Raw genomic sequence first — 16,528 nt, 5'->3', positions numbered from 1 at the left:
TTTTTAAAACAAAACTTTTACAAGCTCTTCACTATAGATCCTTATGTGAACATTTATAGCAGAGTGGTACAATGCTGTCATTGTACATCTATGTATGTCCACTTGTGGGAGGGAAGTACAATCCTGGGGACATCTGCCCGGATGGACAGAACAGAAAACGTGCCAAAGGCAAGTACAGCCAGATTGCGGCGCCTGTTTTGAGCGGAGGAGTCAGCCAGTGTTGGGGGCGCTAGTGAGCACTGGTCCCGAGCAGTGGGAGGCGCGGTCACGTGAAGCTTGGATGGTACCGGAGGAAGCAGCCTCGGTTTGGGAGAGGGCCACCACCTAGGAGAAGGAGCTGAGGTTGAGGGAAGGGTGCTGTCTTCTGTGATGGAGATTTTACCTTTTTAATAGCTTCGGCCAGCACCGGAAAAAAGCCTTTTGTTCTTTGAAATAAATATAAAACTGTGTCGGAACCATGTCTAGGGCCGTAATGTCAAGCCAGCAGAAGATCGCCGAGAAGCTGACAATCCTGAACGACAGGGGGATTGGTATGCTGACTCGAATTTATAACATCAAAAAGGTAGGTGCTTCCTGGCCAAGTACATTGGAGCTTCCTGAGAGACAGAAAAAAGAAAGAGGCATCCTTTGGGTACGGAATGGGCGGGCTTCACTTCTCAACTCATGATTTGTGGCGTTTTCATCCAGATTATCCTGGAGAAAAAGACATACATTTTCAATGTCTGGCCTGTAGGAGTTTCAGTCCGGCGCCTTGTACATAAAAGCAGTTCTGAAAATCATTTTGAGTTTGAAATCCGGCTGAATTTTTGCCAACGCATTACGAAATAATATCTATCTATTTTCTGTTTTTGCAGTGCAATAAGGTAGAAGAGTTAGCGTTCGTCTTGGCAGATATTTGGGCCTGTTGCATTCAATCTATATGTACAAATGTTTAAATTTATTTTGTTGATTTTTTAAAAAATCATTCAGGTTAAGTTAAAATGAATGATGTTTGAGTGTCTGGTCACAACTGTCCACACGAGGACTGCAGCGAATTTTTGGCTGTCAGAAATGGTCGAGATCCTCCTTATTTTGCCCCCAACATAGGACATGTTTATAAATATGCAGTTGTAACTACAGACTGTTTAGGAATTTGAGATGGATTCATTTTGTTTAGCTCTTTGAATATTTTAAGATAAAAGTTAATTTTAAATCATGAATATCTTTTTAAGTATGGTTGAATCAAGTCAGTTCAAACCAAATCAGTGAACTTGGGATACCAAAGTAAATCTCTGAAGTTTTGTTTGGCCGGATGTATGTGGCTTCTGATGGTTTCACAGAGGAAGTACTACAAAATCACATGAAACATTCTTAAACCACCGCTTCGTGTGAAATGTGTAAACGTATTCAAATGAAAACTAGATTTACACCTGAGTGGAGCAAATAATCATCCACTGGATGAGGGTAGTGTAATTGCTAAAGTTCTAAAAACAGTGGGATGTGACTGGTTTGATGGACATGTGGAAAAAAGGACACCAAAGTGTGGTTACCGTACTGTGTCTTACATGAACAATGTTTTTTGCCCAATAAGCATCTGTAAATAGTGCCTCATTTAACCTGGAAGCTGGTGTCTTGTCACTTGGTCCTTCTGTTGAATGGATCTATAACTTGAATCACTGGCAGTTTATAGTAACTATCAAACTTTTAAAAACTGCTTATACTTAAACCAGCTTTTCTTAATATAATCAAATTGCATGATGCAGTGCTGTTTTGCAAAACGTAACTTAATAAAGCACATGATGAATTCAACTATTTTACAGGAGTTTACAGAAAATTATATATTAGACTAAATATGATTGATCTATCTTAAAACTTAATGAAGATCACATAATTGTGCACCTGATCTCGGTTTCCTCCTTGTATGCTTCTATTATATTGAAGTCCTAATCTAGTTATGTTTTTGGCAAACTGGTTATGTATTTTGATGTTTTGGCTCAATTTAATAATTTCAGGTTTTATTTTTGTAATGCAATTACCAGGTTTGAGTTAAATATTTTAAACAGAGCCACATATTCGGAATTCCCTCTTGTGTCTTCATCTCCCTTTCCCCCCTTGGGACATTTTTTATATGCCAGAAGTGCTATATAAATGCGAGTTGTCAAATTATAGCTTATAATATCAAAAAAAATTCATAGACTGTATATGAAAGTGACTTCATTCACAAATTTTCAAGTTGAATGTAATTTGCTTTGTCTCTGTCAAACTATACCCATACAAACATTTTAATTAAATAGGGAACCCTGCTAAATATATTTGTTTTGTACAAACACTATTGTATTGCTAGTGGATATTGGCGTGATGGTTAATCACAATGTATATGCTAATCAGCAATAAAACTTAGCTTTGTCACTTAACATTATACAATTCAGTTTGTTGTGACCCATGAGTATTTTTTTTCCAACTGTCTTGTTTTCAACACTACTAGTTATGATCCATGAGGACGTTTTCTGAAATAAAAACTATGTGGAACATTCTTTCAACTCATCAGTTCTTTGTCAAAAGTAGATCATCTCTTGTTTTGTCTGGTGGCAGTAGATAACGTGCTCAAGAAAAAATGTGATTTTTTTCATTGACAAATTTCGAAAGAGTTTTTTCTAAATTTTAATTGTTTCTACAACTTGTTTCATTTGGCAGTCCTGGAATGAAACCTGTTGCACTGCAACGTCTGTATTAAATTGCCAAATGCCCAATAAGATTTTCGAAACAAAAATATATGTACTATATTAGCGATGATACTTTAACTTATTTTTTGCTGCATGGGGAGGTGTTGGAACTGGAAAACCGCAAAAATAATTGGATTGTGTAGAAGAATTTTTGATAAAGTTCTGTTTAAATTTGAAGAAATTGAAGTTTTTGACCTTTTTTATGCTGAACACTTTTTGTTTACATTTTGGCTTGACTTGACTTGAAGTAAAAGTTGAACATGTACATAATCATATGGTACTCAGTTGTAGTTATTTTCCAAAGTGGTTCAAAAATACCTCTTTCAGATTTGCTTAAAATTTCCATATGTACTGAAATGAAAAACTTCCATTTAATGTGATAAAACGTCACAAGCTGTTTCACAGGAAGTTATCAACAGTGGAGCACTGAAAATTGAGGATGTGCAAGAGGTCAGAATTGGAGGATGTGCAAGAGGTCAGAATTGGAGGAGTGCAGAAATTTTGGAGAGTTGTAGCACTGGAGAGGAGCGAGGCCATGGAGGGATTTAAAAACAAAGATGGGAATTTTAAAATTGTTATTGCCAGACTGAGCAGGTCAGTGACCACAGGGGCGATGGATGAACGAGATTTGCTGCGAGTTAGGGTATGGGCAGCAGAGTTTTAGAGTTCAAGAGGAAGCCGGCCAGGTGATCATTGGAATAATTTAGAGGTAACAGTCATGAATGAGGGTTTCAGCAGCTGATGAGCGGAGGCGGGCGGCAACAGGTGATGTTAAACATGGTGGAATTAGGTGGTCTTGGTGAGGGAATGGATGTGGGCTCATTCCTGATAATGTATTTGCATTATCACCTCAATTAATAAGAACAGTAATATTTTCTGTGTATAGATTGGCTGACGACAGCTATTTCTGTATCTAGATAGTAAAATGATTGCAATATTTTCATATGAATCTTGAACAGAAAATCCCACTTGTGCTATAAGTAATTTTACCAAAAATATATGCTGTAAAGATTGTTATATTGTTATCCTAAGTCTTTAGTAACCGTGTAGAACTGGAGATTAGTGTGATTTGTTTGTCTCTTTGTCACTCTTTTTGTGTGTCTCTGTCTCTTGCACGTGTGAACGCAGTGCACTGGCTCACACTCTTCCACTGTGTGTCTTGACCGTGTCCCCTCTGTATTTCACGAATACAACTCCTTGTATGTGGGTTTCTCTGTCTTGTCTCTGCCTCGTGTTCACTGTGAGCTATTTCTCAGGTTGTATACTCTTTGTGCTGTGCTCTTGTCACCTACTCTGCACGCTTATTCTCATCAGTACATGCTCATGCACTCTGATGTGTGGTTTGTTTCATGTTCTCTGCATATTCGCTGTGCCGCAGATGCTCTGCTTTGCATGTGCTATCTCTTCGCATCTCTATCTGTGTGCCTATATGTGTGCATGAATTCATTTTGCTCACTTTATGAATGCGTATTGCTTCCTTGCTTTGTATCGTTCGTTGTGTGTCTGTTTTTTGTTGCTATCTGTAGCAACCTTGTAAACGCATTCACAAATTCAGTGTTTACGATGTTTTAACTCATGGTAAACAGGGTAATTCATAACTAAAGAAGAGCTGATGTTAAATATGAATCCTGATAAACACAGTTGGGATTCTCCAAGAGGGTGAATTTTAGTTGTTTGTGACAGGAATATTGGAATGGAGTGGTTCCATCTCTGCCAGGTTAATCAAGGAGCATTAGTTACTCAGTTGCATGATGTGTCTGCAGAATAGAATGTCAACATTTTCTAAGTTCTGAGGAGCCAACCTTTTGGGATCTTGGAGTAAATCAGAGAGGTTTGATTATTAGGGAAAAAAGTTCAATTAATCCATGGATGTAACTGTAGTGTTGGTTAATGGGTCTACATATCCCTTTACAAAACCATGCATAGGTTTCAGCAAAAGGTTGTGGAAATGCATCTGTTTGTACAATTCTTCAAATTTTTGATAAAATGTAAAATCGATGAGACATTTGAGTAAAGAATACATCATATGATATGCATAGTTTAATGGATTTCGCAAAATATTAAAAATCAAGACTTCCTTCTTAAAAGGACATTACACAGTACTGAATATAATGTACTGAATAAAGTTGCTACAGTTGAAGCATACTGGTAAGGAAGTTAAAGAAGTGCGAATGAACAGTGAACCCAGACCTGAGTACCCACCACTAGAAAGTTAATTTAATCCTTTGCAATACTATTGGCAATTACCACTGCAACAATAACATTTTAGGTAGAATTAAAATTACTTTCATTTTGAGCATTAAAAAAAATTAGCTAAAATACCCTGTTCTTTCAAATATGTGTTCAAAGTAGGTTCTAAATATCTCAATTGATTTTCCTGCAGTTACGCAAAGTTGGATTTTTAAGAAAACATATTCTGAAGCCTGGGGTGGTATGGTAGTTGAAAAGACTTGGAAGAATTCTCAACTTGTCAAGGTCAAAATCATAAAGACAATTAGTACATGTATTATTCTTCAAAACTGCAACTAAGGTGCATCAACACCCAGGATTTCTCTTTCACATATCTCCAAGGGATTTGTCTGGTAACTTCAATTGACGTTAACATCATTTATGAATATTTGATTTAAACAAGAATTTTGTATTTTTGATTCCTGCTGAGAAATTTGGTCCAAGGAATGGGTGTGGTTCAAAACATTTTGTAGATAAATTAATGATAATGACTGCTGTAAACAAGATGGATGTCATTACTGCCCTTTGGATATTTTCAGTCTTGAACTGAGAGAACTGATATTGGTTGCATTGAATGAATATAACAATTTAAAATAAACCATTTTTAAAGTGACTCTTTATGGCCGGGTAACGGTTAGTATTGAAGTTGTAAACCCTGATTTTATATTTGTTACTCTGCTTGGGAAAAAAAGAGAAGCTTTTGGTGTGCTGTTAATTGAATTTTGGTTGTGAGGGACATAAAAACAATAAATGCTTACCAGTCCTGTACTGGTAATGCATGTGTTTTCAAACTGAGATCTACAGATGCTAGGCAGTACACAAGGAGATCCCAGGCATCTCCAAAGATATCTGAACCCAGATATAAATATGAATTCTTTATTTGTTGACTTGGTGATAAACAAACAGAAATAATGTGTGTGTGTGTGGAAAGGGTGTGTGTCAATACTTAATATTGAAAGTGAAACTTCTCTCTCTATCATTTGACTAAACATCACATTTTTAAATTGGGAGTTGAGGGAAAAAAAATTCTACACTGTAAGAAGGTGTGAAAAGGTTTAATTCTGTATTATGAGTTGGAAAGTAACTCTACTATTTAACCTAAAGTGTCACTGCACGGGTAGATTAATTCCGCTGTTGGGACATATCACTTGCAGCTGCTGTTTGCTAATTCTAACTCAATAAGTAGTCATTACTTCAAATGTCAAAGAATAGAAGTGACATAACCTGATTTGTGATTAAATGATATGTTTAGGTTATGATAGTGTATGTAATTTATATCTCAAAATTGTATACGGGGGCTTTGCACTGAGTTTACGTATTACATTTGCTGCTTAGACCATCCAAGCTGTGTGAGACTGCCTGCAGCTGGCTTCAATATGGCCAACTGTCAATAGATTGAACCTTGGCATAAGTTATGTAGTCAGTTTCATGCAAATGCACACTGCCTGCCACTCTACATTGATATGAAAGTTGGTAGCGTGGTGGCACCCAATTATTAGAACAACAACGGTGATTTGTTCTAAATTCAACTTGAGTGATTTTTAGATATTTACCATTTTTTAAAATCACAGACAACACTTCTGAACCTATATATATTTTACTGATGTACGGTGATGTGTTCTGCCCCTGCAGATGTGAGGTCCGATTCAGGAATTGGCAATGTCACTGTGTAAATTTCAAAATAATATTTAAATTGCCATTTTGGTGGTGGGTTAGTTTGATCGGAGCTCTCTACCCTTTTGCTCTTATGCATTTTAAATATTGGTTAGTCATGTTACTGCCAGTTATCTTGTTGAGTCAGGTTGTACATTGTCCAGGCACTTGAGCGTCATTTGTTTTTGTTTGCCTTTGGCTTCATTTTCGTACTTCGAGTGGTATGCAGGGTATGTGCTATAGGGAATCTGATGGTACAGCCTAACTAAATAACTTGCTAATCTAACTGGTAGCTTTTATTTACAAAGTGATTGGAGTATAAGAGTAAAGATGTCTTAATACAGGGCATTGGTGAGGCCACACCTGAAGTTGTGTATGCAGTTTTGGTCTCCTTACCTAAGGAAGGACATACTTGCCCTAGAGGGAATTCAATGAAGGTTCACTAGACCGGTTCCTGGGATGAGGGAATGGTCCTATGAGGAGAAATTGAGTAGACTAAACCTTCATTCCCTGGGGTTTAGAAGAATGAGAGGTGATCTAATTGAAGCATTCTCAGAATAAGGGGTTGGCCATTTAGGACTGAGATGAGAAGAAATGCCTTTACTCAAAGGGTTGTGAATCTTTGGAAGTTTCTACTCCAGAGAGCTGTGGATGCTCAGTTGTTGAGTATAATCAAGACTGAAGTCAATAGATTTTCAGGTATTAAGGGAAAAAGGGTTTGGGGATAGTGGGAGCAGGTGGAGTTGAGGTAGGAAACCAGTCATGATATTGAATGGAGCTGGCCTATTCTCCTATTTCTTATGTTCTAATGCCTAACGTCTTGGTGTCTACAGGAGCTTTGAGCTTTAAAGCTTTCCCAATCTGTATGACTGTCTTGCACCACAGTAAATTCTTGCTTTGTGAAATGACTCGTGGGTTGTGAGGTTGTCCTGATGCAATCTTTTCTGGCATCATATCTTTCAGCCAATGTCCCAGTCTCCTCCATCACCATTGCTTTATATGTCCTTTCCTACTAACAGTACATTGGTGCACAATCAGAAGGGAATGGCCCTGGGAGTCCTCATTGCTGTCTCTGGACCTCATAAAGTTTCATAGTATTAGGTCAAACATGAGCAAAGCAACATCTTGCTGATTTTGAATTACTGCCCTCTCTCATCTGACGAATCAGTTGTATTCCATGTATCACACTGCTTGGGAAAACCACCAAGAGCAGTAAGGGCACAGAATGTACTCTGCGAGGGTCTTCAATGTTCATCACCAAGAGTGGCTCGGTAGATCCATGACTGACTAGCCGGCTGAGTCCTGAAGGACACAGCTGCCAGACTGAGCCTGCAGCAGGTGGCGAGAGTACCCACTTGAAAAAAATTGCGTGACCTCATCCTCCCCAGATCTATGTCACAGATGCTTCTGTTCCAGACAGTCTTGGTAGGAGTGACCACTGCACAGTACAACCTCTGTGGTGTTAATTGGCACTGTTATCATGCTAAATGGGATTAATTCAGATCAGATCTGGCAGCTGAAAACTGAGCATCCATGAGGTGCTGTGGGCCATTAGCAATAACAAAGTTGTATTCCACTCCACTGTGTAGCCTCATTGCTTTGCATATCCCTCATTCTACCATTACCATCAAACCAGGAGACTTGTTCAATAAGGAGTGTAGAGTAGCATGCCTGGAGAAGCACCATGCTTGCCTAAAAATGAGGTGCCAACATGGTGAAGGTACAAGCATGCTAGATAAAACTCTGTGATTCCACAACCAATGGGTTAGATCAATTTTCTGCAGCTCGGTCAAATCTAGTCATGAATGGTGATGTACAGTTGAACAAATAGTTGGAGAGGATTCTCAATGATGATGGAGCCCAGCATGCGAGTAGAAAAGACAAAGCTGAAGTGTTTGCATCTTCAACCAGAAGTGCCGAGTGCATGATCCATCTCTGCTACCTCCTAATGCCTCCACCGTCACTGATTCCAGTCTTCAGCTAATTCGATTCACTCCATTTGATGTCAGAAAATAGCAGAAGGCACTGGATACAGCAAAGGCTATTGGCCCTGTCAAAATCCTGGCCATATTACTGAAGACTTGTGCTTCAGAACAAGCCTCATTCCTAGCCAATCTGTTCAGTACAGCTACAACACTGGCATCTACCCGACAATGTTGAAGATTGCCCAGGTATCTCCTGTCCACAAAAATCAGGACAAATCCAATCCAGCCAATTACTGCCACATCAGCCTATTTTCAATCATTAGCAAAGTGATGGAGCGGGTTGTCGACCGTGCTGTCAAGCATTTACTCACCATGCTCAGTTTGACTTCTCCAGTATTGCGCAGCTCCTGACTTCATTGCAGCCTTGGTCTAAACATGGACTAAAGAGCTGAACTCCAGAAGTGAGGTGAGAGTGATTGCCCTGATATCAAGGCAACGTTTTATTGATTTTGGATTCAAGGAACCCTAGTAAAATTGAAGTTAACGGGAATCAGGAAAACTCTCCACTGGTTGAAGTCATAGCTAAAGGAAGATGGTTGTGGCTGTTGGAGGTTAATCATCTAAATTCCAGGACATCACTGCAGGAGTTCCTCAGGGCAGTGTCCTAGGCCCAACTGTCTTCAGCTTCTTCATCAATAAACTTCCCTCCATCATAAGGTCAGAAGTGAGGATATTTGCTGATGATTGTAGTGTTCAGTTCGATCCACAATTCCACAGATAATGAAGCAATCTATGCCTGCATGCAACAAGCTCTGGACAACATTCAGACTTGGCTGATATGTGGCACAAGTGTTACCTGCCACTACAGTGCCAGGCAGTGACTATCTCCAACAAGCGCGAATCTAGCCACCTCCCCTTGACATTCAGTGGCCTCATCAACAACAACTTTTTTTGCGGAGTTGGGGGAGGGTGATGGGGGTCACCATTGGCCAGACACTGAATTGTTTGAGCCACATAAATACTGTGGCTACAAGAGCTGGTCAAAAGCTGGGTATTCTGTGGCTAGTGACTTACCTCCTGATATGTTTAAGCCTTTCCACCACCTATAAGGCACCAGTTAGGAGTGCGATGGAATACTCTCCACCTACCTCATTGATTGCAGCTCCAACAATATTCAGGAAGCTCGCCACCATCCAGGATAAAGCAGCCTGTTTGGCACCCCATCCACCACCTTAAACATTTACTCCCTCTGCCGCTGCTGCACCTTGGCTGCAGTGTGTGCCATCTACAAGATGCACGACAACTCACCAAAGCTGCTTCAACAGCATCTCCCGAACCTTTAATCTCTACCACCTAGATGGACAAAGGCAGCAGTCGCATGGGAATAACACCATGTTCAAGCTCCCCTCCAAGTCGCACACTATCCTGACTTGAAAATATGTTGTTGTTCCTTCATTGTCACTGAGTCAAAATCCTGGAACCCCCTATCTAAATAGTACTGTGGGAATACCTTCACTCCATGAACTCTACAGATTCAAAGAAGGCAGCTCAGCACGACCTTCAAGGGAAATTAGGAATGGGCAATGAATAGTGGTCTTGCCAGTAATGCCCACATCCCATGAATGAATTCAAAAAAAAAAGTTTGTCAAGGTGGCATCAGAGCTACTAGAGGTTTGCGTCTTCCCTTTTATTCAAAGTGTCCAGAGCTTTCTGTGCATATGGCTGGAATTTTTCGGTTGAGGCAGCAGACCTGCTGCTGGGGTTGAAAGCAGGCAGATGACCCCATTTCAGCAGGACTGGGGCTGCATTCTGCTGGCAGTAATCTGAAGGCTGGCAGCTCAGCAGCGCCAGCACTAGTAGTGGCTGTTGCTGGGGCTGCACCTGGAGGATGAGGGTGCATTGATGGTGGGGTTGGGGGTAGCCGGGGTTTGGCAGGCAGGCCCTGGCAATTGGGGCGGGTGGGCTGTGTTAGTGTCAGACAGGTGGCACCGTTGCGGGGGCAGCCATTGCTGCCAGGGGACCTTTTCATGGGCCAAAGAGTGCCCAAAAAGGAGCCTCTCCCCCTCCAATGGGAGGCTGTGTAGTTTTAATGTGGGCATCTCTTTTGTGTCTAACACTGTTTAAAAAAAAAAGTACAAGAAAACCTGTTTGTTTATTTTCCCACTGATTTAGAGGCCAGTTTTTCTCCCGTTTTCCAAATCTCTCGTTTATCTGGCAGTTCAGATCCTGCCTTCGAAACCCCAATTTGTTACGGTCACGTGATGAGATTTGGGTGGTTCCCACTGTTCAACTCCTACCTGACTGCGACAAGTGTGTTTTGCTACCAGGGTTTAACCCCTTTTATGTTTTATTTGTCAAATAAACAGGTAGCGACAGGTTTTCTTCTGGGTTTAAAACATAAATTAATTATTTATTGATCAGTACGCCTTAACCCGAAATTGTCGCAACTGCATCCACTCACGCATTTGTGTGCGCACATACACGCACAGATAAGAGAGCAAAAAGCTGAAAGTGATTATAAGTTTTGGGGGTGGGGGAGGATCACAATAAACCTGTTGAATTCTCTTGGAAGTAAGGTTCTCATTGGTTGCAGGCCTGACGTGTTTGGAGGTTTCTCTCTTGGTTAAAAGTTTAGTTGAAGATGGTGGATCACTTCTAATTCACTGCTGTATAAAGTGTACATGTAGAATTCTACAGCAAGGTACGTTCCTTCTGGTTTGCTGGAAACTAGCTTCTTGGATGCTGCTTTCTGGGTCTCTTTTTTTTTTCCTCTCTCGCTCTCGCTCTCTCGGCTGCCTTTTAAGGTACAAATGTGTTGCATCTTGCCTCCTGGTGGGAGACGCTTTGATCTCTTCCCCATGGTGATTGCACAATGGCTCAGGACGTGGCTACTTTGCACCACCTTTGTTTCAGAAGAACCCATTCAGTCCTGTAATATTTTGGGATGGGTGTAGGATGGGTGCAATTAACACCACTTAGCTTTTGAAGATTTTTCTTTATTGCTGTCAGACAGTTTGTATATCCAAACGCCAAGCCCCTTTCCTTCAGTGGCCATTTTTGATCCCATTGTTCACTTTTATTTTAGAAGAATGATCCATTTTTTTAAAAAGACAGTCAGTTTTTATAACTTTTCAGATTTTTGTCCATAATTTTTCATCGTCGCACTTCTTGTCTGTGTGACAGGTGAGATCAGGAAACTGCACCGATACAATAATCAATGTACCCGAGAAAGAGGTGAGGGAGGGAGCCTGAGTAGGACTGGAACAAAGAATCCCACAAAAAGGCAGGCATGGACCATTGCATCCCCATAGAACACCTGTTTTACCTCTTCCCTTGTTCCCTGCTCATTTGTTGTGAAAGGTATAGCAAGTTACAGTGAGCAATAACAAGTCCATAATGGTGTCTGATTTTGGCCAAGTTGGCATTTATGGCCCAGGGATGTTTGTTCAGTTGGTGTTACTTGCGAGACTATCAGTCCCAAATTATTATTCTTGTAATTTCGTTTTGATGACATGGGTTTTCCTTTTTACAATTCATACTTTTAACATGTTATGCTCTGTTATCAAACATTTACCCGGCTAGTTAAGGGTTTCAAGTCTGTTCTTTCATCCATCTGACAGTTTCCAGGTGAGTGTTGCCCTGAGAGCTTCTGCTCTATATGCTAAACTTGGTTCCTCTGAAGAGTTGGTACCAAAAGGTCCATAACAAACGCTGCATCTAAAACCTCTTTTTTATATCATGAAAAGAAAACATATGTTCAAGGGCTGTCATTCACTCATTCCAGTTAGGTCTGGGAATGGAGCCTGCTTAGCAAGGGAGAATTTGCTCCTTTAAGATCAGACATGGTCAGAACTGGAAGATTTATGTGGAAAATTTAAGTCAGCCTACTAACAGGTGATAGTGTGGTTTATGCCTTTTCTTCATAAGGAGTGGTCTGAAAGTAAGTCATATGAGCTTTAATTGTAACTGCCACTCTGTACATTCACTTAAGGTCTATATTTAAAAAAAAGTCACCTAATGATGTGTGTGATCTCATTTCACGTAAGTATTTTGGATCAGTTTTTAAAAAATATTCGTTCATGGGATGTGGACATTGCTAACAAAGTCAGCATTTATTGCTCATTCCTAATTGTCTTTGAGAAGGTGATGGTGAGGTGCCTTCTTGAATCGCGGTGAACTTCCTTCTTGAATCGTTGCAGTCGATGTGGTGTAGGTACATCCAAGGTGCTGTTTGGGCAGGAGTTCCAGGATTTTAATCCAGTGCAAAGAAGGAATGGTGATATATTTCCAAATCAGGATGGTGCATCACTTGGAGGGGAACTTGTAGTTGGTGTTCTCATAGGTGGTAGAGGTCTCAGGTTTGGAAGGAGCTGTCGAAGGAGCTTTGGCAAGTTGCGACAGTGCATCTTGTAGATGGTGTACACTGTTGCCACTGTGCGCTTGGGGTGAAGGAAGTGAATGTTTAAGGTGGTGGATGTGGTGCTGATCAAGTGGGTTGCCTTGTCCTGGATGGTGTTGAGCTTCTTGAGTGTTGTTGGAGCTGCACTCATCCAGCTAAGTGGAGAGGATTTTGTCACGCTCCTGCCTTGTAGATGGTGGTCAGGCTTTGGGGAGTTGGGGTGAGTTGCTGCAGAATTCCAAGCCTTTGACCTGCTCTTGTAGCCATAGTATTTTTTGTCTAGTTAAGTTTTTGGTCAATGGTAACCCCCAGGAGGTTGATAGTGGGTGATTTTCAGTGATGGCAATGCTTTTGAATGTCATGGTTAGATTCCCTTATTGTAAATGGTCATTACCTGGCGCTTGTGTGGTGTGAATGTTACTTGCCACTTAACAGCTTCGGTCTGGATGTTGTCCAGCTCTTGCTGCATGTGGGTGTAGACTGCTTCATTATCCGAGCAGTTGTAAATGGAGCTGAACACTGGAATTGTCGGTGAACATCCCCACTTCTACATTATGATGGAGGGAAGGTCATTGAAGTAGCTGAAGATGGTTGGGCCTAGGACACTGCCCCGAGGAATTCCTGCAGTGATGTGCCTACCACAACCATCTTCCTTTGTTCAAAGTATGGCTCTAACCAGTGGAGAGATTTTCCTCTGATTCCCAATGACTTCAATTTTGCTAGGGCTTCTTGATGCCACACCTAGTCAAATGCTGCCTTAATGCCAAGGGAAGTCACTTTCGCCTCACCCCTGGAATTCGGCTCTGTTGCTCATGTAATGAGGTCTGGAGCCGAGCTTTCCTGGCAGAACTGAGCATCGGTGAGCAGGTTATTGCTGAGTAAGTGTCGTTTGATGAAAGCTGTCGTTGACCGTGCTATCACTTTGCAGGTAATTGAGAGTAGGCTGATGGGATTTTCCTACTTTTCGTGGACAGGGCATACCTGAGCAATTTTCCACATTGTTGGGTAGGTGCCAGTGTTGTAGCTGCACTCGAACAGCTTGACTACGGGTGCGGCTAGTTCTGGAGCACAAGTCTTCAGTACTACAACTGGGATATTGTCAGGGTCCATAGCCTTTGCTGTATCCAGTCCTTTCACATGTTTGTTGATATCACGTGGAGTAAATTGAATTGGCTGAAGACTGGCATCTGTGATAATGGGACCTCAGGAGGAGGCTGAAGATGGATGCAAATGCTTCAGCCTTGTTTTTTGCACTGACATGCTGGCCTCCGCCCTCATTGAGGATGGGGATGTTTGTGGAGCCTCCTCTTCCAATTAGTTGTTTAACTGTCCATCACCATTCATGACTGAATGTGGCAGGACTGCAGAGCTTTGATCTGATCCATTGGTTCTGGGGAATGAGGTGGATCAAGTGTCAGTTGGGGAACATTTTGGGGGCAATGATCATAGTATCCTGAGACTTAGGTTAGCTATGGAAAAGGACGAGGAGTAATCTGGTGTAAAAATAACTAATTGGAGTGGGCGAATTTCAGTGGGGTGAGAAGGGATTTGGCCCAGGTAAATTGGAATCAAAGATTGGCAGGCAAAAATGGAATGGAACAATGAGCTACCTTTGAAGATGAGATGGTTTGAGTGCAGGTATAGAGTCATAGTTGAGATAGATTCCATTGAGAGGTAAAGGTAGGACAAACAAAGGGTGCCTGGATGATGAAAGAGAGTAAGATTAGTGCAGAAAAGTGTGTGTCTGATAGATGTGAGGTTGATAATAGAAGTGAGAACCAGACCAAATGTAGAAAGCTCAGACGGGAAGTCAAAATAAAGAGAAAGAAATTATGAGAAGAGACTGGCAGCTAATATAAAACAGAACCCAAAAGTCTATAGGCATAAAAATAATAGTAAAAAGGTGGTAGAAGGAGGAGTGGGGCTGATTAGGGGATTTACGCATGGTGGCAGAATGCATGGCTGAGGTAATAAATGAGCACTTTGCATTTGTCTTTGCCAAGGAAGAAGATGCTGCCCAAGTCAGATTGAAAGAGGAGGTATTTAAAACGCTGGATGGGTTAAAAATTGTTGAAGTGGTATTAGAAAAGCTGGCTGTACTTAAAGTTGATGAGTCACCAGAACTGGGGATTCGATGCATCCGTGGATACTGATGGAAATAAGGGTGGAAATTGCAGAGGCATTGGCCACATTCTTCCATAGATACAGGGGATGGTGCTAGAGAATTGGAGAATTGCAAATGTTGTACCTTTGTTCAAAGAAGGATACAAGGATAAGCCCAGCAACTGCAGGCCAGGCAGTTTTACCTTGGCAGGAAAGCTTTTAGAAACGATAATCCAGTACAAAATTAACAGTCACTTGAACAAATGTGGATTAATTATGGAAAGCCAGCATGGATTTGTTCAGGACTGATGGTGCTTACCTAACTTGATTGAGGTTTTTGATGTAACAGAGAGTTGATAAGAATAATGTAGTTGATGTGATGTACATAGACTGCCTAAAGGTGTTTAATAAAGTGCCTGTCGTGCTCAGAAGGAGCCATGATGAAATAAACAATGAACTGGAGGAATTATGACAAAAGGTCAACTGGTAAACTCAACGACAAGAAAATGGACACATCTGTACCACAGACAAAATGGAGTAGAAGTCAGGTAACCCCTCCTGTACCGGCAATCATCAAGCCTGTCTGTAAAGACGAAACTCATTAACTGCATCTGAATTAGCTCTGGGGAAAAGTCATTGAAATTGAAAGGAGCCCATTATATGTTAATGACTCCTACCAGGAATGGGGCTATCAAAGATTATGGCAGACAGACTGTGTTAACAGCCAAACTAAAATGAATGAGTGTGAAGTTACTACCATTGTAACAGAATGGTTCCCAGCCAGCTGCCAAGACAGCAATTGTTTCCATATCCTGGACCATCGTGTCGTCAAACCTGGGGAGAGGGCCCCATTTCACCTGACAGACTCTAATGTGATGGATGTTTTACCTTAAAAAGGTCCCCTCTGTAGAGAGAAGGAAGATCAACAAAAGACTGCAGAAAGCCAGTTCCAGCCAAAGGCTGTGAAATGTGTCCAGCACAAAGAAGAAGCCCTGCTATTGATGCTATACTTCAACTTGCTGCAGCAGAGAAAAATATGACCACTGCCTCCGGACTAAAGTTTTAACCACCAGAAATCTACAACATCCCAGTAGGTTTATGATTACAAAGAACTGGCCTGCACCTTTGAACACTGTCATGCTAGGCTCCACCTGCCAAGAATGAGGCACATGAATTTTGCCATGAACAATGATCTTAAACTGTTACTGGAATGAAGAAAGATCTTGTCAACCAGGTCAGCTGTGCGTGGAAAAGATATTTGCATAATAACAGACGGTGATTGGAAGGACAAAGGACCATTCCTTGACGCATTCAACCCACAATGGACCTTTATCACGAGGTGTTGTGTGTAAAAGGAGCATTCCAGAGACTGCTAAGGTAATAGAATCCAAGATGTGGTCAGACCAGTTAGTCACATGACTAACCTGCTTGGCAGCCTGGGGTTTTCTGAATTGTGCAAACAGTTTGAACTCAGAAAGACTTCGCTCCTGGATTGAGAAGATCTCTCCTGTCTGCTC

The 16,528-nt window shown here is 41.2% G+C and overlaps 1 protein-coding gene across 2 annotated transcripts in view; it reads left to right on the top strand.

Annotated features, from left to right (window-relative positions):
- The first annotated feature begins 266 nt into the window (after positions 1–266).
- Positions 267–16,528, top strand: part of nckap1 (NCK-associated protein 1) — a 272,818-nt gene continuing 256,556 nt past the window's right edge. For both annotated transcript variants that reach the window (XM_068035570.1, XM_068035569.1), the window contains exon 1: positions 267–562. In XM_068035570.1, coding sequence (XP_067891671.1) covers positions 458–562 — 105 coding nt within the window. In that variant the 5' untranslated portion in view covers positions 267–457. The remainder of the gene's footprint in view (positions 563–16,528) is intronic.

The sequence above is a fragment of the Heterodontus francisci genome, chromosome 7 (assembly GCF_036365525.1).
Source record: "Heterodontus francisci isolate sHetFra1 chromosome 7, sHetFra1.hap1, whole genome shotgun sequence".
Lineage (NCBI taxonomy): Eukaryota > Metazoa > Chordata > Chondrichthyes > Heterodontiformes > Heterodontidae > Heterodontus > Heterodontus francisci.
This window is presented reverse-complemented; position numbering and strand designations above follow the sequence as displayed.